The following is a 22,851-nucleotide window of genomic DNA, read 5'->3' as shown; positions in this document are numbered from 1 at the left end:
GCACAATTCAGGCCCTTTCTTATTTATCTGTGGCATTGCTAGGCCTTTTACTGCCTACTGACTGACTAGCAGTGAGTGAATGTTACTGAGTATCCTTTTTTTTTTTTGTTCACACTACTACACTCAAATGTGGCTTTGACAATCAGTGTAGTTGAGCTTTTCATGAATCAAACTAAGAAGAATATACACCATAATATAGTGTACAAATGGGGCCAAAGCTGTGCATCCCAATACTAAACATTAATCATTTTTTGGGGGGAGAGGGAGGGGAGGGGGGAGGAGGGGTGAAAAAAGTGGCACAAGAGGTGAATCCAAGAATATCATCTCTCACTATTAGGGTCATAGAAAGCAGGGTGGGGGTGGAGTGCAACTGGAGCCACAGCACAGATACTATACAACAAATCCTGATACCCAAGCATTTGTTTGAGCAATGTGGAGGAGCAGTATTCCAATCACCACTGAAAATATCCTTCCATAATAAATCATAAACCATACCACCCACAATGATTCCCACTGTAATCCCTGTCACAAACTCGACTGCTCATCTGTATGCCTCAAAGCATTTGCTTCTGTATCATGGATGTAGATTAAGCTGCAGTGCTGTGAGGCTGAGGTACCTTCATCACATCTGGGTACTGCCTTAGTTTCTTGCCACAAGGGGCGTAGTAGGCCACCTCGCCCTGTGGCCGTCCAGTCGCTGATTTGATTCTTGTTTCTCTCCGCCACCTGGGTTTTTAGGAATGAAAAAAAAAAATAGCACAGCTGTTCAGAAAAAAAAAACATGTGTTATCATACATGGATGTGGATGTCATCATGAAAGTGCCAAGAATTTCAACACTCTCTGAAGTGAACCACTTTTTTAAGAGCTTTTTTTCTCTCACACTCTGGTACATACCCCAGCTCCAGAGGTATCATCAACTCCTTCTCATCCATCACCCTCTTCCTCTTCCCTAAGCCTGTGGAGAGACACAGTTCAACCATCAATTTGAAAGCACAGCCTATGACTAGAAACCTCACACAGTAGCAGCAGCAGTCAAAGCCCCTGAACTTACCAGTAATCGTACCTGGCAGGTAAGCAAAGACTTCCGTGTTTACGTGCACTGGCCTTTTAAAACTGCATTTACCAGCATCATGTGACCACAAAAGTTCAATATACACACAGTTCCCTCAGCTTCTATATTGAAATCATAAAACTAAAAACTGATATGTACCAACACAGGGATGAATTTATATCACATGATATTTTCTGATGAACAGTGTCCATTTAAGAAAAGTAGAAAAGAAAATTCCTACAGTAGGGGAAAGATTGCAGTGTCTATGCAGAACATTTCCTTCAAGCTACACATTTCCTGCAAGCTATACATATGTCCTATTTTCTTTGATCTGGATAATTTCTCTGCATAGTAAGAAGGCGGAAATAAACCTTGTTGTTGTACCAAACAGGTTGTCAGGGCTCTTGGGCATGCCCCTGCAGGACCTCAGAGCTCCAGTTAGTCTATGACAACACACTACCTTTTTCCTGCTTCCCTCAAAGAAACAAACTCTCTTCACACTGGGATGATGGGAATATACTTCTTTAAGACAGTATACTACTCCTCTGCAGTATAACTTTTAACAGTATAACTCTGTAACTTTTTCCAGTATGAGATCCTAAAACCATCTTTCACCCTGCACCTTTACAGTTTCTGCGTACAGTGTTTTGAAGACGTTACCTAATGGAGAGGCTAAGCTGTAGGAGGATGAGCCTGGAGAGCTGTGATAGGCCAAGGCACTGGAGCTGGTGACAATGGTGGGAGTCTTGATGACCTGTAGGTTGAGAGGGGAGCAGCTGGTGGCGGTGTGATTGGTTGAGGTGTTCAGTAGTTCTGGGCCTTTGGTTAGCCTGCGGGGAGTCATCTCCTTTGTAGATGATCCAGACGGCAGCAGCTTTAACTCCTTTACTTTCTTCCCAGAGACGTCACTGTCTGAGTTGCTGTCAGACTCTGAAATGGGAAACCAGGACACAAAGTGGGTAAGGAGCTGATAGTTTAAAATGAACAAAGTATCAATTCATCACATCAAATGACAAATAAATGAGTGATTTTCTTGTGTGACTGCATTTCAAGGATTTCAAATGGTTTTCTTAAATGAGTGACAGAGCCTTATGTTAATTGCAGTTGAAACAACTGGTCAATGAATTGATTAGACAGAAACATAACCTTCAACTATTTTGATCGATTAAGTTATATTAAGTTCAAACAATAAAACATTGCATAGTTTAAGTCTCTAAATAGTAATGATTTGCTGCTTTTCTTTGTCTTATGTGATCGTAAACCGAATATTTTTAGGTTTTGGATTGTTAGTTGGACAAAAGAGGCAATGTTATGACCTCACCTTGAGCTGTGGCAAATTGAGATGGACACTTTTGACTAATTTTAGACATTTTCTAAACAAAAATAATAAGTTCAGTAATTATATATATATATATATAATCAAAAAATCATAATTAAAATGAAATTAAAAAGTGGCAGTTTTGATGTTAATATTTTATTTGTAGCTCATTACTAAATTGTGAAAGTTACTTTGACTCTTTATGTAGAAGGTACAAACCTGACAGACTATCATCTGAGTCCTCTTCATCCTCCTCCTCCTCAAGGTCATCATCCTCATCATCATCATCATCTCCTGAGTCGTCAGATTCCTTATTGGCGGGGAGACCAGCTGTGGGGTTACATGTCCCAGGGATCCCCACTCCAGGAATTCCAACTCCAGGGATACTAACTCCAGGAATCCCGATCCCAGACTCTCCTCCACGAAACAAATCCACAAGGGACTGTACCAGATGGTTCTGAGAGAAGCCCTTCCAGGCAGCTAAAGGGTCTGCTTGTCCCTGTCCCTCTCCCTGTCCCTGTCCCAGCCCTGGTGTCTGTCCCTTACCTTTGGGGGACTTGCTCTTTCTAGATCCATGGCCTGTGGCATGGGGTGAGGTAGTGGGGGGCTGTGACTGAGGCCCAGCCTGGGCGGTTGCTTGGGTCCTGCTGGCCCCTGTGCTCAGATTGACAGGCATCGACCCAGCATCGGAGTCGCACTGAGGGGACTTGCCTTGAGAGGCAGAGTCTTTGCGAGGTTTGCTGATGAGGGCCAAAGGTGCGTCCTGAGTGGTGCTTTGGATGACTCCATTGGGGTGGTGGGGTTCAGGGAGCCCAAGCAGGGCGCTCGAGAGGAAGAGGTTGGAGTGATTGTTCTGGGGTGGAGGAGGCGGAGCAGGTGGCAATGGCGATGAAGACAGAGACGTCCTCTTGGGAGACTTGTTTGGCCCCCGCTGCTTCTTTAGCTCAGCTGGGAACGTCTGCCCTTGGGACATGAGAGTCTGGGAATATAGGAGGAGGAGAGAGGGAGAGAACAAGGAGAGGCAGGGAGTCAGTGGGAGGGAGGGAGAGGGAAAGCCAGAATGGGAGGAACAAAGAAAGGTTAGGGAAAAAATGAGAAAAGAAATGGGACAAAGTGGAGTTGCTCTAGCTGTCAGTTCGCATAACTGTTGATTGTTTGAGCAGGTGACAAAACTACAATGCCGAACACTGGTACAGTTAACTGTGTCTAAGCTCCTTTCTGGGAAACAAAAAGAACATAAATGCAATAACCAAAGGCATTGTACTAGGCTAAGTTCACAAAAAGAAACCCTGAGTATCTCTCTAAAATTGTAATTACTTGTCTGCACATTTGAAAAGCGTCATCATCATTATCATCATGCGGCTGAGTATGTTTGCTGTTTTTTTATGCCGATGACAAGCTTGGCTCAATCTGTGTTTAAGCAAAGGCAGGTTAGACTTTAACGTTGCACTTTCAACTGGATGTGATATGAAGTGAAACAAATCAATTTCACAGACCATGAAATACAGTAACAGTGCTGAAACCACAAGGGGAATTTAGCTCGTTGCAAACTTCTCTACACTGGTAAAACAAGAAAGGGGAAATGATTTTCACAGAATAAGCTTTTCTCAATAGATTTAGCTTATTGATTATTGTGCTATCATTCATATTTCATCTGAAGAAAGGGAATCTGTGCAGTCAAAAGCAAAGAATAATGCCAATTGTTATAGCATTTCATCTGAATTGCCCAATAACATAAATAATATAGTGCGTGTGCAGAGCCTATGTCTGCTTCAGAATGATAATGAAACTAAAAGCATTTTATCAACAGGCTAATTAGAACAACTGTAACCGCTGTAAATCTGTCCAAAAGTGTAAATACTTGGAAAACACATCGGAAACCATGATAACACATAGATCATAGAGCTTAATGAGCTTCATATGTAAGGACGTTTGAACCTGAAGCCTGGGAAAAACCTTAACATATATTAGTACTAAATTATATTCTGAAGATACTTACTACAAGGCTGGGGATTATTGGAGACAAATGGTTGCAGAGCGCATGATTTGAACATTGTGTTTAGCACACGTTAGTAATTACCTATTTGTACAAATGTAGGCATTAATTACACTTGACAATGACAAAACATTTACTCATTCTAAGCTCTTTTCTCTTGCAAGGTTAGCACAGGAAGGCAAGACTGTCACAACAAATGTATAAATATAAATAGTCCATGGAAATAACTTTTAACACATCTAAATGTCTTCGATGCCTAGTTGTTTTTTTATGTCCAATCCTGCAAGTTTACTCTAACGAGGAGTGCCTTCTAAATCAACTACACAAAACAAAGCTTGTCCAACTGCAGTTGTAAGAGTTTGCTCAAAGCCATGTTATAATTTTAAAGAGGCCCTTTGGAATATGATACAAAATCTGCGCTTTTTGTGAATATGAAACAGTAAAAGTAAATATTGTATCATTTTTTTAATTGAGTGTGCAGCTTCAGCAATAACAGGTCTGTAACTGTCTGTGAGCTGCTCAGATCTTGTGTTAAATGTAGTAAATGGCCACCAGATTTAAAGAGGTGCTCGTTATTGTGTAGTAGTTATGAAGAAAAGAGAGAAACATGTCCGCAAATCTGACTGCACACTCTACTCCAGTGGATAAATTCATTACTGTCAATATGTTGGGAACAGATTTGTTCACTAAAGCTTACTTTGCAGGTATAATTCTCTTGTCTGCATCCCACAGTATATTGTGCATATGCAGAGTATAAGTGTGTCATTCATGTGGATATTGTAAAAAAAAAAAAAAAAAGACATTATTACCTGTTTGAGCCTGAACTCATTGATCTGCGCAAGCGAAGCTTCCAGCTGTTTCCTTTTGTTGGATTTGGCAGCGCCAGGAACAGCGTGCTGAGGTGCCTTCAGTGATGACTTCTGGGAGCTTGTTACAGATGAGGTCAAACCAAAAGGTTTTGGGGAGGTAGACAGTGGGAGAGTCGAGTGGGGTGGAGATGGGACAGAGAGAGGCTTAGGGGAGGAGCAGAGGGAGAGGGGCAGGTGCTGGGGGGAGGAGGAGGGCAGTAGTTTAGGTGGTTTGGGAGAGGCAGTGCTGTAGAGTGCCTTTGGAGATGTGGTGAGGGCTATGGGGGAGGAGGACGGAGAAGACTCCCTAAGGGGTTGAGTGAGGAGTGCCAGGGGTTTTGAGTTGGCAGCCAGGCCAGTGGACTGAATCACACTGAAGTGTTGCTGTGGCCCCTCTGTCCGGGACCTGGAGCTGTGCAGAGCCAGCGGTGAAGTTTGGGACAAAGCAGGAGGGGACACAGAGCAGGGTAAGGGCACAAGGGTTGGGGGGTCTTTCTTGTCCTGGGGCTCCCCACAGAGTGGTCTGTCAGTCTTTGCAGTTCCAGTGCTTGGTATCAAAACCTGGGGGGGATATAAAGAGCTGTTAGAACAAAGAATAGCCTCATGGCATGATAATTTATTTTAATTCATTCAACATTTGGATACTATTTTAGTGAATGAAGGCACAGGGCTCCAAGTGCAGTCAAGTGCACTGTGTCCAGAGTGGCTGAGGGCATGCAGACTTCCTGCTATGCGCTCACATAGAGATCGACCTCTGTGTATCTGTTATCATTTCAGTTTAAGAAGAAATACTTTTACTCTTGATTATGTTCTATTCTTCTTTACCTTTGTTTTTTTCTTTGTCCGCTTCTCAGAGTCTGATAATTCACTCTGTTTGTCTTCTTCTTCATCGTCCTCATCGTCATCATCATCGTCTTCATCATCCTCTGCTAGGTCCTCCAGATCACTGCTAAGGGACCCATCACTTGAGCTGTCTGAGGATGTGCCTGATTCACTGTTGCTCGCCACAGAAGCATCTGCTGGCTTCTTTCGTGGCTTCTGAGTTGAGAAGAAAATAACAAGAACAAGAATGAGCTTCACTGTATAAGCCATAACGTTTGTATGTCACGTCACTTCTTTTCAAACTGAGGAATAAATTAAATCTCTGTACTGACCTTCTCTTTAGGTTTCTGGATTGGCTTTTCCACCAACTCTGCTGGATTGTTCTGAGGGCTGCTACGGTGACTATTAGAGGGGTTTGATTTTTTGGTTGGCTTAGTCGATGCCTGAACAGGAGCCGGACTCGCAGAAAAGCTCCCTGATTGTGTGGTGGGAGGACGGACCCCGCTGCCGTTGACTGCCCCATTCACCCCTAGAACACAAAACAGATCTGCTGTATTACTAATCTGCTCTATCTCCTCTGAGAACTTTATTTCACAGGATAATGAAATATCTGAAACTATCTGCAGAATGGAATAAGGCTAATAAAAATATTGATTTATACATGTATCTCATCAGACATGCCAGCTGCGCAAGGCAAAAGTCCAACATGAGCGGTTTACATAATAAAAGATAAATTAAAAGATACTGTGAAATTAAAGAGTGCAAGAAACAGAGATTACGAGAGGGAACGTGAAGGAAAGAGGGGAGGAGAGAGGTTGACAGAATCACTAAGTGAGGACTGAAAGTCATTAAATCTGTCTCGAAAAAGAGAAATCTCATCACAGGACAAAGTGGATTTGGGTGGTGGAGGAAGTAGACACACAGAAAGAGATGGTGGGAGAGGAGAGATAGAGGTTAGGCTGTTTATTTTCAGTGCCATTCCCTCTTAGAAAAGTAATTAATTACATCACATGCTTCAGCACACATAACACATATGAGAGGGCGGCTTTGAGAACTGTATGGATATGCTGATGTTTCATTTAAAACAAATGGAAAGGCGCATTTGTCACCTGCTGCTCTCCTGCATTCATTCTATTTCAAATGCCAATTCAATCCATGTTATGTAACTGTGAGGATCGGTGAAGGGGTCTTTTGAAAGGTGTTCTACCTTTAGCTGGGGCGTGACTATTCTTGCCTGGCATCCTGATCTGAACAGGACTGGCGCTGTGGTTGGGCTGGATGTGAGGGGTGAAGAAAGGAGGAAAGCCGATGAAAGAGGGGAGAAAGGCAGCGGCTCCCCGTCCATGGGCTTCAGCAGCTCGCCACCACTCTGTTGGAGAGGAGAGGAGAGGAGAGGAGAGGAGAGGAGAGGAAGGGAGGGGAGGGGAGGGGAGGGGAGAGGAGAGGAGAGGAGAGGAGAGGAGAGGAGAGGAGAGGAGAGGAGAGGAGGGAAGGGGAGAGGAGAGGAGAGGATTGAAGATGCATTCTAATTTAGCTATTTGCTGCCCAAAAATTCAAAAGTCCCCATCTTACCAGAAAGAGCTCCTAGCTGGGGGTGGGTAGCCAGAGCAGCTGACATGCCCAGGGAGCCCAGGCCTCCAAACTCAGGCCTGCCTGCTCCAGCAGTGTAGAGGGCTCCGAAGGCTGGGTGGTTGACCAGAGGGAAGGCACTTGACAATGTGGAGCCAATGAAGGGCTGCTCTCCTGCTGCTCCAAACAGACGGCCTGAGATAGATCCAAACCAAGTAGGACATGCTCAAATGTTGTCAAATGTAATCCATAACAAATGGCTGTGTATAGCAATACACTGGCCAGTGACAGAAAGCAACAAGTGGAGATATGTTCTCAACTTTTGACTGATTCCATTTTAATAAACACAAATCTATTCTGCACTGTTACACAACATATTTTCCCGTATGAGGAGAAATTATGCTGTTTGTAGAATTTCAGCCTTCATGTTTTCTACCAATTCTGTGCTTCTTGTAGACAGTTGTTAGCATTTAATGGCATTTGGCTGTTTTAAGACCCTGTTTCTGTCACAGACACTGACTAATCATTCCTATATCACAGGATTAAAAGATGAATTCTATACAGGGGCTGAATTTTGCTTTGAACTCTAGACTCCAAAAATACTCAAGTCTGACTTTAATCTACACGAAACTTAATATTTGTGTATATTTTAAAAACATTTTCTTCCATAAAGTGAAATGTTAGTGTACAGCTGGTATGACAGTTGTTTATTGCAGCCTTAGCACAACTCATTGCTCTCCTGTTAGTTTAGTATATATTTATTTGTGTAGACTGGGAACATTGTTCTCAAATTACCTCTCTGTGCTCTTGATGTAAGAATCGACAGGGTGTAACAACTAGATTTAAACAGCTTTTGAAGGTGTTGCTTCTTATCCACCTGACTTTAGAAGAATTAAATACAGAATGACTGTCTTCTATTTGTGTAAGAATTAGCTTCAGATTTAGCTTTCGCTGCACCTAATTTTAAAAGGCATCTGTGCTGTTTCTGAGTATTACAGACTAACTATTGCTTCAGACTGATGCTTATGTCTATAGAGTAAAACATTCGCATTTAAATTACAGAGCATTTTGTCATAATCCAATTTCAGCATGGAAGTATTTTGTGCATTGATATTTCTTCAGTTCAAACTGAGCATCTGAGAATATATCGCGCAGTGACAAAGTCTGGATATTCTTTGTGAGAAAAAGGAAGTGTGTGTATAAGGTGTAAAAAGCTAACCTCCTCCTATCCTTTTGGCATTCAATTTCAGCACAGAAGAATACTTCATCAACATCATCGTCGTCTAGCGTTTTCCTGACCACAATCATTTCTGGCAGGGGCGACTGTCACGTATTACCTCCTCCCAGAGTCAGATGCAATTTGGTGTGAGCATATTTCATGCAAATTCAATTTCTATTCCAGAAAAGCAGAGCAAGCCCGCCTGATGCCTCTGCATAAGCCAGGTAATACACATGCAAAAAAGTGATGACTGAAGAAAAGGAAAGTGTTGTGCACAATGCAGATGAAAATGTCAAACTACCATACACTTGCACATATCACAAAAAAATAAAACATAAGTAACACTGGAGCAGTGTTTTCTGAACTAATGCAGTCCGTGATCTGATTATCCAGAGGGTGACTTTACACAGTCCGGCCAGTTATGTATGCTCTACACCAAAACACAGAAGAGGGCTGTGATTCAACATATCATACAGATGCATCTCAGAGACTATTTTTAAGTGAGAATCAAACTGTTTGTGGTTATGCGGCAGCGTGCCGGCAGTGTGACATATGAGAGTATAGCCCTTTGTGTTGGTTTCAAGGCCCCTCACTACCACAAGACAGCAAAATCTGCCTTCTGAATGTCATTAGAATATGCTGAATATGTAGAGCCCGCCTTGCCAGAGTCAGCTAGCGGATACGAAGATAAACGACTGCAATGCAACCCCCAGAAAGGCCAGCCACAGCATTCACTTATGCCTGGGGTGCCCACCTCTCCCCCGCACACCCCTTCCCTTTCTAGGCAACACAAAGTGACATCTGCAAATGCCTTTTCAATATTAATGCAAGCTTCCAGAAGGCGAATAATTAAATCTAAAAATTTCAAGCGAGAAAAGAAGCGCAGGAAAGACATACCTAGGATTACCTACTCTCTCTTCCTCTCTCCATGTCTCTGTCTCTCTCTCTCACTCCCTCGCCCTCTTTCTCATTCTGTTTCAATCCTTCCTCCTCTCTGACAAACTGCACCGCCTGCTTTTTTCATGTTTGGATGCTGCCGAAGGGGGATTAATTTGTTGTTTGTTGCAGTCAATCAAATTTCCACAGACAGATTTAAGTTAATTGCATCCGTGAGTTGATCCCAGAAGGAGAGAGTGCTACAAGCACCGATCAGCTTTTATTCTCCAAGTGATATCCTCATCAATGACACATGAGCATGCGCACGCATGCACTCACTCACTCACACACACACACACACACACACACACACACACACACACACACACACACACACACACACACACACACACACACAGTCCGTGCTCATTTTTATGTTCTTCCGATTTTTTTTTCTGAAGTGTTACTGGCACATTGGCAAAGGACCTTAAATCAATGAATGCACAGTCTGTGATGATACTACATCTATGCAATATGTAATTACTGATGTTACCTACTTACACAATACACTCGTCTCATTCTTGTTCTGGCTGAGAATGTTTTTCCTTTTTAAATTATGATACTTTGGATACTTGTTAAGCGAAGCAGATCTTTAACTCTTTTGGCTTACTTGTATATATTTATATCTATGTTCACTTTACAGTCCACACACTAAACAAGGCACTGTATGAAATGGAAATGGGAAAAATGAAGAATTGGCTCGCATGATTCCCACAAAGCGCAGCAGAAGTTCAGAGCTAACAGCCTGCCTCTCAGCATTTCATTTGACGCTCAGGCCAAAATCGCTTATCTAGAAAATCTGAGCACACGTAATGGCACAGAGCGATAAGAGGGATGTATAATGCATAAGGAGGAGATGCTCCTAATGGCTTCTTCTTTGGGGCAATGCTGAGGAGATGGAGGACAAAACAAGGGGCTTTATTTTGCTCACTTCTTCTTCTCGTAACAGAGAGAAAACACAACAATCACAGAGAAAGCTGGATATGCTATTTCCTGCTCAGTGCAATCATGGTTTATGTGTGTGTACATGCGTGCGCACGTGTGTGTGTGTGTGTGTGTGTGTGTGTGCATGCATGTGTGTGTGTGTATATGTATGTGCTTGTGTGTATAGGGCCAACAAAAAGCAGCAAGACATTAAGAGATGAGGAGAAACAGAGTATGAGCAAATGATTCACTCGCTCTCACAGGGGATATCTGAAAAACACAAAGAGATACAAACACACACACAGACACACACACACATACACACAAACATGCATACACACACTCTCACACCAAATATACACACTCCTCTTTGCCTAATGGCTTTGACCAATACATAGAAAGGAGGCTGGATGCTGGACAGGGCTGACTAGACACTGAGTGGCTGACAAATGTTAAATCATGCAGGCAGAGGCGCTCTCTCTCTCTCTCTCTCTCTCTCACATACACATACACATGCGCGCGCACACGCACGCACGCACACACACACACACACACACACACACACACACACACACACACACACGCATAGTGTCGTGCTGAGCCTGACTCTGAGGCAGCTGGAGCCAGAGAGCTGAAGGTTGTCAGGAGACATGGCGAAGCATGTGTGTGTTTCTCACACAAAAGAGCCCCCTAATTGTTTGGGATTCATTAATGCAGCAGCTTTTCAATTGCAACCCAAGCTGTCAGGAAAAAAATCCTTGTAGCTGGGAGAGAGGTGTATTCACACAGGCAGTAAAATAACTGTATAATTAATACCGGAGGAAACTCATTTTTCATGATAAAGAAAAGAGGAGGATTCTGAATGCTATCGAGACATGAAGGTGACCATATTTGGCATGTTTTTATGGTTACATGGAAACTGTTTCCAATGTGTGCTGGTATTTATGCTTCTGCACACATGGTTTTTGAGAGACAGAAGATTGGAGGGAGGGAGGAAAAAGTGTTTCTTACCAGAGGTGCTGAGGGTGGATCCCAGTGCTGAGGGGCTCGGGGCCAGGCTGCTCTTAGAGTGGGGAGCAGGGGATGACGAAGAGGAAGAAGAGGAGGAGGAGGAAGAGGCCGCAGGGGAGGAGGTGCGAGCAGCAGACAGGGTGGGCGCAGGGGAGGCCAGCCGCTCTCCAGACTCCATATCTGTCAAACACAATCCAATCAGCAGGGTTACAATAGCAAAGCACACCCACCCGCACACGCACAAACGCACATGCTTGAACACATACACACAAATGCATGCTGTCACACCTACACAACATGTTCAAGCACACACACGCACACACTCACACACACAACCCCTGACACTTTTCCTTTCACATCTCACTTCCCCTGAACAATATTTCTATTTAGCCATGCTCACTGGCTCTGAGCCTCTATTGATTCTATATGAGGTAGGAAGGAGGATGACATCTTTAAGGATGCTGATCGCAGACAACAAAGCAAGTTTTTACATTTTCACGCGAGAAAATGCCAGTGCTCAGAAGCTGTGCTGCAACAGGACAGAAGTTTGTTGATGTTTGGAATGACAGAAGTTAGAGAAAACCTTAAAAAACAAAATGGACAAAATACAAAATTCTCACTTCCCTTTTTCGTCCTATCTCCCTCAGACACACGGTGGCACACACTTCCAAACAAACTCACACACATGAACACACCTGCGTTTGACAACCAGGATCCCTTTACACCTCCTTGATGAAAAGGAATGTCATTTGAATTTAAGAGCTCTTTGAGGCCTTTAAAGACAGCAGTGCTCCCTGAGTCCCTTCAGTTGGAACTAGAACTAAATGGAGAGGCTTTTAGATGATGGGTGCATTAAGCAGCACAGTAGCTGTCCATTATCAGTCTCACAGAGTCACCATGCCAGCCATTATCAACCAACCAACAACATAAACCCTCACAAGAAACATGTGGCCATTCTGCAGCCAAATATTTTACTTGCATTATTCAACTTTAATCCCCTTTTGCTTACAACTGAGAACACAAAGTGGCTGTGCCCACAGAGCTGCTAACTTGTGCAGGAAAATAAATACAAAACAGTGTCAAAACACTTTAGCACACACACATACACACACACAAAAGTGGACGCACACTCACACATTTCAACCCCCACTGCAGACACAACGCACGCACAAAATCACCTCCCCTGTCTATCACATCAACCTGACTCTTTTTCTCTCTTCTCCTTTTCCATATCCCTCTGCCTGACACTAATCCAGGACTGAAAATCCCCTTCAAAAGCACAGTTTGCAGATTGTGTTTTACAGGCAGGCTTTGTTATTGTGTCATTACACATAAACAGTCTCTGCCTCCATCTCTCTTTCCTTCCCTCTCTCCTGCCACCCCCCCCCCCCCCCCCCCCCCCCCCCACCCCCCACGCACCACCCTCCCTCCCTCCCTCTCTCCTCTGCAGTGGGAGCAGAGCCACTGATTAAATCTCTGAGACAAAAGCTGCTATCCTCTGAATATCAAGTATCAGCCTTTCGCCAGGAGCAACACTGACAAGAGAGAGGGAGAGTGGGAGAGGGAGAGAGGGAGAGCGAGAGGCGCAGATGACAAGAAAACCTGCTGCAGTCCACGGGGAGGAGGCTGGTGTGCCATCGGACTTGGGCAGCCATGACTGCCATTGCTGCAGTGAAAAAAACGGTGGTTGTGTAATTATGAGCAAGGTCAAAGGTCCTTCAGATGGCCTCTCATGCAAGGTGACAGGATGTGGGCTTAAGAACAAATTATATTATATACAACAAATAAATTAAGGTTACATATTAGTTACAAGGATAAATTTCTGGCTGAGTGAAGAGGAAGTGTTTTATTGTAACTCCTTACCAAAAAGTGTTACCTCTCTGCCACATTTTGTTGCATGAATGGCTGCCACACTCTGTGCCCCTTCACTTCAGCTGTCACCCTTTAAATGTCAGATTTGGGTGAAAAAACGTGGAAAAAAAAGGATTCTTTCACAGGATAAAGAAAAAAAGAGTCTTTTTTTGTAGTTGCTCCTGACAAAAAAATGTAAGTATCATTAGGAGTGTGATGAAAATGGAGAGGAGCTGTGGCCCTTCATAATTATCATAATGTACATGAAAACAAAAGGCTCGTGTCTCAGAGGACGAGCAAGCTTATGTGGTGTCAGCTGGTAAGTGAAGCGGATCATTCCCTACCTTTTCAGAGGAAGGAAAAAGGGAAAAAAACAAGCGAGAGAGAGAAAGACAGAAAATGGATACAAAGATTGAGGGGGGGGGAGGATAAGCAAGACAATACACTGATTTTGTTGTGGAAAAAAAGACATAGGAAAAGAAAAAAGTGGAGAAGATGGACAGGCTGTAAAGCATTCCTGTCGTTTCTCAATATCTGCACTTAATGCCTCGCCTTGTCAAAACGTGATGATGTGAACAGAATTGATTTCCCCCTAACAAACAACAAAAAAGCAATCCCTTCTTTGCAGAGGTGTAAAGCAGAGCTACCCTCCCCCTCATCTCCTCTCATCTCTCACAATCTCTCAAAGGGCCTCTTTCTGGGATGAGAGATGGAGAGAGAAAGGACAGCGGGGGGAAAAAAAAAATGACTGCAAGGCAAGTCCATCTTCCTCCGACAACTACAAACTGATCACTTAGTGCAATTAAATCTAATAACAATAATAAGATTGAGCTCAGCAATGTACCACCAAATGCAAAGCCACAACAATGATTGCAACAATAATGGAGCGCCAAGGTATTTAAGGATCCAATCCTGACTTAATCATGAGAAATTAAAATGGATTTAGCATCAGAATTAGCTTGATTTTATAGGTAATTAACGGCACACCACAGTGGCGGTATAAGGCAAGCGTTATAATCTCCGTGAACAGCTAAATCAATTTGACTTGAACAACACCAACCAATCAACACAGAGACGGAGCAACCAGAAACAGCAGGTCTCGCATATGCAAGGAGAGAGAGAATTTATGCTAATAGCTGAACTATGATTTATAAGATGTGTTCCAGTGCCAGATTCACAGTCACATCCGCAAATACAACACAGCGCCCAGCTGTCAACGCGTGCAGCTAATAGTGGCTGGATGCAATGGCCCTTCAGGAGATAGTGTAGCTATAAACAGCTCTGCGGATTTATGATTGCATGTGGCCTTCATATAGAAGCCTTCACATGTCAGGATCATCTGAAAGCAGGGCAGAACTGTACAAAGGAGAGATGGAGAGCGCGCATTTGGTGGCGGTGTAATGTCCTGTGCTGCTTAGTATGTGGCTTTACATCATGCATTTGAGTTGTGGTGTTGTATGTCTGTGTTGCGTGTATGTAATGGTGCCTGGTTACACGTGCAGCGGTTTTACAAAAGACTGCCAATACATGTGCCTATGGAAGTGTGTGTGTGTGTGTGTGTGTGTGTGTGTGTCACAGCCTCAAACTATTCAACCCCCTGTGTGTCTCAATCCTGCCCCTTTCCTCCTCGCCCCTCAACACACACATACACACACATACACACACACGTACACACAGTAACAGATGGCTGATACTAACTGAGATAATCCGCCAACAGAGTCATCAGCATGGATCAGTGGTAATCAGAGTGTGGACACAATGTCTCTTCTCCAGCCGTAATGGAAGGAGCGCCTGGCGCAAGGGAAGGGAAATGCATTATTCCCCATGATGCCTTGACCCCATTCAAAGACACACGGTGGCTCCCAGCTCTCTTTCTTTTTTTCCTCCTCACCACAGCCGACAAAGACTGTATCATCGCTGTTTCTGCAACATTTACTGACTCCTCTGGATCTTTTGCTCCCCGCCTTTTATTGTGATCTGCAACTGTGTCAAAAACAACCTCTTTTTAGCCATGTCCTGCTCCAAGCAGCTAACAAGAGAAATGTCAGCGGAGCGAGTGTGTCATGATGAAGGCTGCTGGTAAAGAAGAGGTTCAGAATTTTATTTTCCCATTTCCAGTAAATAATTAGGGTCCTTCTGAGAATTGGTAATAGTTGTCGAATATACACAAACTCTTCTGGTTACCAGTTGACAAACTGTAAGTCAGGTGTCATGAGTCACTCATTACTGAAAGGTACTGTGCGCACACACACACGTACACCCATATACACACACACACATACACACACACACACACACGCACAAACATACAGAGGTACTTTTTGTTGCAGTTGTGTTCGTGAATGTGAGATTGTTGACTCTAATTCATCAAGAACATCTTTTTTTTCTTGTGTAACTGTTGCTCGGTCACACTGAACTTTGTGTTTGTCTATATTCATGTGGGCGTCTGTTTCTGTGGGCATGACATGTGCATATGGATGTGGATGTTTGTACTTTGCACGCTTGTTGGCAATGAACACTAACTGAGCAAGATCATCTTGCTTATAGCAGAGCGCACGCACAAGCTTGCTTGACCCCTTTTCTCCTCCCTTCATCCCTCCCCTCCCTGCACCCACACCGTTAGCCAGGAAATGACATAACCAGTCTTGGCAAAAAAATTAAGTGACAACCTTTGTCCAGAGTCAAACATCGACTCAGAGAACATTTAAAGAGACAGACTGTACTGTGTCATATCATGCTACACCGCTGGTTGTAGAATCTGAAAGGTCATAACAGAATGAATGCGGTTTATTCTACGGCTGTTTATTCATCACTTGATCTATGAAATGTTCATCACAATTTACTAAAGCTCAAGGTAATGTCATACAATTTGCTTCTTTTGTCCAACTAACAGCCCCAAACCCAAAGATATTAAGTTTAGTATCACATGACAAAAAAACCAAAAAAACAAAAAACAAAAGCAAATTCTCACAACTGTGTTTGGCATGTTTGGAATTATTAATCAGTTTACTGTTCCAGCTCTGTTTTATTTGGGTTGTAATATCACTGTAGCACTTCATGACACTTTGGAAAAAGGCCTTAGTCAAGCAAATTTTAAATTCACAAAAAAAAAAATCTATACAGAATCGCTGAATCGTGATATTAAATGAGATATTTGCAGAACTGCGTAAGTGCCTCATAAACTGACTGGCTTGAGCCAAGGCCTGAAAGGAGTACAAAGAGACAGCATGCCCCAGTGTGGCCTGTCTAGGTGACAACAACTAGAGTGACTCAGACCCCTCCCTCGGCTCTGCTCCTGCCCAGTGACAGATGGCAGAGCAGGGCATGTTGGGGATGGGCACCATCTCTCACCCCGCCTCAGCTAGCCTTGGCAGTGGTGCTGGCCACAGGTCTTATTACAGCCACACCACTGCCTGCCTGTCTGCCTCCATGTAACACTGGAGCTTACCACACTAGAACTGCTTAGTGCCTGCCAGGGCAAAAAGGTAATGATATGGTCCTGTGTGTCGCAAATAGTAGAGCATGGCGTTAGCATTGAAGAGCTTCCAGCCTCAGTATTCACTGGGCCCTGTCGTAACACACACACGCACGCGTATCCATGTCGCTGTAAGAGGCTTTAGATAAAATATAAAACCAAATGGTGTGCCACACGCGTTCTGTATATTTTTGAAAATGACAAGAAATCAGCTCTTGCCAAATGGCTTTATTTGCCTTTTCAAGCATACTGTAGATGCCAAAGGCTGGAATCAACACCCCTACTCACCATCCGTCTCTGCTGGGTTCCCAGTGACAATAATGTGATTTTGGGACATGGTGATGACTCGGTGGAGAGAAATAGGATAGGCTTGTCACTTGTGTTTGATGTCAAACCTATGTGTGACAGAATAGTGTTACTCAGCTCAACCAGACATAGCACTACACCCATTTCCTGGCCATAAATAGAAGAGAATGAGCTAGTAGTGAGTGTGTGTGTCTGTGTGCATGTGTTTGGAAGGGAGTGTCTGTATGTATGTGTATTTGTGCGCACATAAGCACAACCCGTACGCACCATTCTAAGTATCATAAAGTAAGCTCACTAAGAAAATTCCCATCTCTTACGCTCATTCGCATCTGCATCCAGCCAAAGCTAATTATTCTCCCCATGGTAACCTAGCGGGGTCTTCACATCAAAAAACCAGAAGTGTGCATCAGGCAATCATCCCTGATGAATCTGCCCTTCTCCCTCTGCTAGCCACTCACACTCATCTGCCAGTCTCACTGCTCATTACGGTTTTTCTGCAGACTGAACCAGATCTGCTCACCACTGGCTGCATGTGTCTACAAGAGTCCATAATGACTTTGGAGCAGTTGGGAAGCACACAATAACACCATCTATGCTTCAGAAAATAACACATACATTCATGCACGCATACAAACAAACACACACACACACACACACACACACACACACACACAAACACACTCACAAGATGCACTGGAAGCAAGGTGAGTGGTAAGCCAATGCCTATTAAGCTTAATTACCATTTAGATTACAGACTGTAGTATTTTACATTTGCTCTCAAACATTTTATTTTTGCTACTGAGCTTCATTGTAACTCAATGCAAAGAGGCAAAGTGATGATTTGCAAAAAATGTACCCTGAGGCCTTAAACATTGAGCTTAGATACTAGGTGCGCAACTCGCCTCACAAAATACATCCCACATATTAAATACAGTAACTAAATTCTCCCCTGTTTAACAAGACATTTGCAGACGTTTGCACAATTCTGCCAAACTAAATCAACTGAAAATGCATTCTTAATCACGTCTCATTACTTCCAGAGACATTGCCCAGGTCAGTAGCACTACAATACAGTAAATGCTGTACTAGTACCTTTATGTTTTGGGTTTACAGATAAAACATTTACAGTAACACTGACGCAGAACAGACATGCTATAGCAAACCAATGCCTTAAAGCAACAATAAACGCTTGTATATCAATTTGACCTTAAAGTTTGTAATCGCTCTCAGATTAAGTTATTAAAATACCTTATACAGCATTTTGAAGGAAAAGTAACATAATCTGAAAGACATTAAATACTGACAATGTTTTGCTGAGTGCTAGTTCTATGATTAAAAACTTGATCACTCCACGCTCTTTTCAGAGTAATGGCATGATTGCACAGCATGCATTTTATTGTAACATTCCTACAATGACTACAATTGAAGAGCATAAATGTAGTACTTTGTAATGAGAATAAATATTCTACTGTCTTATTTATTTATAGTGTGCGATTTTGAGTTCATCAGGTATGAATGCAGTCATGCAAAATTACACAAACTACAGTATCTGATATAAATCATGGACCGTCATTGTTGAGTGTGATTTCTTGTTTGACTCTTCGTAAATAAGGAACACCTTGTTCTGTGAACTGTACGTGTTTAAATAAATGCAGGAAATACAAAAATACTTAAAACTGAATAACAGGAAACAGCATCAGTTATCAGGGAATATCAAGGAAAGATGGAGAGAGAGAGGCAGTGAAGAGAGAGAGAGAGAGAGAGAGAGAGAGAGAGAGAGAGAGAGAGAGAGAGAGAGAGAGAGTGAGCGAATGAGCGCAGTACTCCACATATGAATAATGCAAATGACATGCATGTCAAATAGCAAAACAAACTGACAGTGACAGAACAATGGAACTGCCAGAGAGCGGCAAACCTTGCTTGAGCAATTGTTGGAGCCCCCTCTGTCCATTTCCACAGGAGAAACCATTTAGAGTCAGTTCTGTTCAACTGAAACTTTACTTGCAGGAGATAACTGATATCACTGTGCAAATGTGACAGAATTCAGATAAGTGGTGTGATGGCAGAAATAGCTTATTCATGACTACCAGTTACAAGAGCCTGGTTTGATAATGTTCCTGGAGCATATAATGTGAAGAACACAATAGCTAATACATGTACAGTCACAGTGCCTAATTTTTACTGCTCCCCACAGCCGCACAAAACTTCAGTAGCTGTTTGCCAAGCTGCCAAACTGTCCAGAACAAAGGTTACGGGTCTAACCACTGCACTGTAACATAGTTTGTGATAATTCAATTTCATTCACTTTTAAGGCCTCTCTATAAACTCTATGGGGGTGAACCATGGTATCTACACATCCTTGTTTACACATGTATGACAAAAATTACCAAAAACCAACTGCTTCCCATTTTACAAGAGACGATTATTCGATGGATTTGTTGATTGAAAGAAAATGAATATTTTTTGATAATCCATTCATCTTGTAAGTCAGTTGCCAAACAAAAAAAAGCCAAATACTACCTCATTCCAGCTCTGAAGATGTGCTGCTTTTCTTTGTCTTATGAATCAGAATCAGACTAAGAAAAATCTATGTGACAGTAAATTAAACTGGTAATTTGAAGATGTCATCTTGGGTTTATAGGCATTTCTATAGGCATTTGTGGACCAAATGATTAATTGATTTACCAGGAAAATAACACCGATTCATTCATGAAAAGGATCACTGGCTGCAGCCCTTATATCAAACATAGCATTTCAAAAGCCTTTGATTACTCACAAGTAAACCGTTGTAAGTCAACTCCCTAACTCATGATCTTGCTATTATTCATTGCATTACGTGAGATCAGAGAAACCCTTAAACAAAATAGTGACTGCAGTTTAGGTAAAGTGATATTTGTTCTTTGCAGTGGTACTAAACTTCCCTGTTCCTGCACCTTGCTACACAGTTGTCGGCTCATTTAGCTGTCAACATTGTTAAAGGAGAAGGCTGCTCACATCTCTGGCTTGATGCTGTGTTTATTATCCCTTCTGCAACCCCCCCCCCCCCACCTTAACACCTTTCTCCCACCCAGTCTCTCCTCTCTCACTCTGTTTTTTACCCTTTCTACTCTTTCATGTTTTTGTTGAAATCCGCAGTATAAACACTTGCATGTAATGACTTCATTTAAGGACCCTGGCTCTCGCTTAAACACAGACAGACAAATGCGCAATAGCAAATGAAGGTAAACATGCACTTTGCATCGGGCAGTAAACAGAAGACATGCTAGGTGTTTACAGTGGCACACAATCCACAGTGTTTCATCTGTGTTTGAATACTGAAATCAGATGATGGTCTTAAAAGCTATTGAGTAGTTTGGCAACAACAATCTGGCAGCATAAGCCCTAAAGAGAGAAAATCCACCAGCATTAAACTCAATATGTCAATCACTTGTATCCCTCTGTTCAAACGGGTGATTTACTTAATGTTAAACATGTAAAAATGACTGGCTGGAAGAGAATAGTGTTGTATTGACAGAGAGGGAGGCAAAGCAGCAGGCAGTCAGCCACTCTGTTCTGCTTCACTGCAACATGGGAGGGAGGCCAGTGTGGACACTCACTCACTCACTCACACACAAACACACGCGCGCACACACGCACACACAGATGTAAAAACACACACACACACGGGCAAGCACACACTTGCACAAGTGCACACACTGATACTCTCTCTTCCTCTCCCTCTCTCTCTCTCTCACACACACACACACACAGTGCAGCAGGTGAGGTGCCAGCACATCACAGCGCTGCCATTTTTCAGTGTCTTGCTCAGGGAGAAGCGCTCTGACATTTTATGAAGCACTCTGCAGAAATCAGCAGCTTGTAATGGCGGCTGGACTGTCACTCCTTTCCACTCTTCACACGTCCTCTATCTTCCTTCCTCACACTGCTTTTAAGATATTATCTTCCTTGATTAACATAATCTAATCAATTTCACAAAATTGGCTTTTAATTACAAAGGGCAATCTCTTCGTCTTACTCTCTGTTTAAGCTTTAAATGGCTTTAGTGTTTTGAAAAAAAAAAAAAAAGGCAAACTGAGGCAAGAAGTAAAACACCAGTGAAAGGTTAGGAAATGCTGCTCATCACAGTGAAGTGAGAGAGATGACTAAGATTGATGGCTAAAGGGTATGAACAGCAGGAACATCAGGAAAAATACAAATCATTGGGGTTCACTGTTAAATTGCAGGTTTTCTTAAAGAATATGTTCAAGTCATTCTGACATTATGAATCAGCAACCTGGTGAATGCCCCTACACTTTTATTTGACATGGTGAAAACACTGCATTTAGAAATGTAAATTTGTAAGCAGTTGTTTTCTCACATCTTTATTTGACCTTTGGAATCATGGCTGCTGATATTACCGTTCATGTTTACAGGAGAGGCCTAATGATTAGAAATGCAGCTCTTAAATATGTCCTCTGCATAAAACCAGGGATCTATAACCATGATTAACTCCCTGGCATGTTGTTGTGCCTGACAAGCTCTCTGTTGAGCAATGATTAACAGCTAGTGACTCTACGGACTGCTGCTAGCACATTAACACCATGTTTACATTCGCCAGCATCTCACCAAAGCCATTACTGCTGTAGCTAGGCTAACAGTCATCCTCAGAAGCTGGACAGGCGGCAGCCTGTGGCCCAACAATTACAACGATGACAAAGCTTGGCAACCATGCTCTCAACTTTTCTCCCAAAGTTTCACTCAGGGCCAACACATTTTAGAGTAACTCAAAATAGTATGCCCACAGGAAAAAATGTGATTCAACACGAAATATGTGGGAAGTGTCGAGGCCAAATCTCTCAGCGTAGGCTACGCTATAAACCTTAAACTAAGCCGATTTCATTAATGTGACATTAGCATTTGTAATGAGAAAAGGGGGAAAAAACCCTTGGGACATCTTTGTACTGTCACAAAAATCACACATACACATGCATGCACAAGCCCACGCGCACACATGCAAACATAAACGCACATAAACACATAAGCCACAAAATCAGGAACTAATTTACATCCATATTACACAAGAATCACAAAATGAAGCCAAAGCACAGAAAAGAGAAAATGTTGTATTTGCGTAGGTTTTATAATGAAATATCACAGCTTAGTTTATGTAAACCAACTGTGACAGTTTGTAAATCTGTTCAACCTTTCCTGATGAGCTAAGCAGGTAATTCCAGACAAATAAAGCCTGGCATTCACTCCCACTCTGCCACTGCAGACAGAAAGAAGGGGAGGAAGACAGTGTCAAGAGCAAATCTTCAACAATCTCACTACTTTTTTTTTAACTTGCCAATATACTTCTGTGGTTCTCCACAGCCCAGAGCTCATATGATGTGCACCTGCACTCCTTGTATCACCTTCAACAAAACTATTGCATACATTTAGCTGACTTGTTCTGTATGTCCCTTTTCAGACTCCGCAGCAGGCTTGGCAAAGCAATCTACATGTTGATTTGTTGGGTAAGTGACGGTAAGGTTTTCATTACGTC

At 42.7% G+C, this 22,851-nt stretch overlaps 1 protein-coding gene across 13 annotated transcripts in view; it reads right to left on the bottom strand.

The window, feature by feature from the left end:
* Nucleotides 1–22,851, bottom strand: part of baz2ba (bromodomain adjacent to zinc finger domain, 2Ba) — a 65,974-nt gene that overhangs the window by 17,487 nt on the left and 25,636 nt on the right. For 12 of the 13 annotated variants that reach the window (XM_071488794.1, XM_071488791.1, XM_071488796.1 and 9 more), the window contains exons 3-12: nucleotides 11,696–11,875; nucleotides 7,609–7,800; nucleotides 7,244–7,405; nucleotides 6,369–6,565; nucleotides 6,040–6,252; nucleotides 5,176–5,775; nucleotides 2,590–3,349; nucleotides 1,713–1,982; nucleotides 896–956; nucleotides 618–726 (exon numbers count right to left, since the gene is read on the bottom strand). In XM_071488794.1, coding sequence (XP_071344895.1) covers nucleotides 618–726; nucleotides 896–956; nucleotides 1,713–1,982; nucleotides 2,590–3,349; nucleotides 5,176–5,775; nucleotides 6,040–6,252; nucleotides 6,369–6,565; nucleotides 7,244–7,405; nucleotides 7,609–7,800; nucleotides 11,696–11,873 — 2,742 coding nt within the window. In that variant the 5' untranslated portion in view covers nucleotides 11,874–11,875. The remainder of the gene's footprint in view (nucleotides 1–617; nucleotides 727–895; nucleotides 957–1,712; nucleotides 1,983–2,589; nucleotides 3,350–5,175; nucleotides 5,776–6,039; nucleotides 6,253–6,368; nucleotides 6,566–7,243; nucleotides 7,406–7,608; nucleotides 7,801–11,695; nucleotides 11,876–22,851) is intronic. The other variant, XM_071488800.1, reaches the window with a different exon arrangement.

Source organism: Trachinotus anak, unplaced genomic scaffold (assembly GCF_046630095.1).
Source record: "Trachinotus anak isolate AG129_WGS33_773 ecotype Australia unplaced genomic scaffold, CSIRO_AGI_Tana_v1 ptg000011l, whole genome shotgun sequence".
Classification (NCBI taxonomy): domain Eukaryota; kingdom Metazoa; phylum Chordata; class Actinopteri; order Carangiformes; family Carangidae; genus Trachinotus; species Trachinotus anak.
This window is presented reverse-complemented; position numbering and strand designations above follow the sequence as displayed.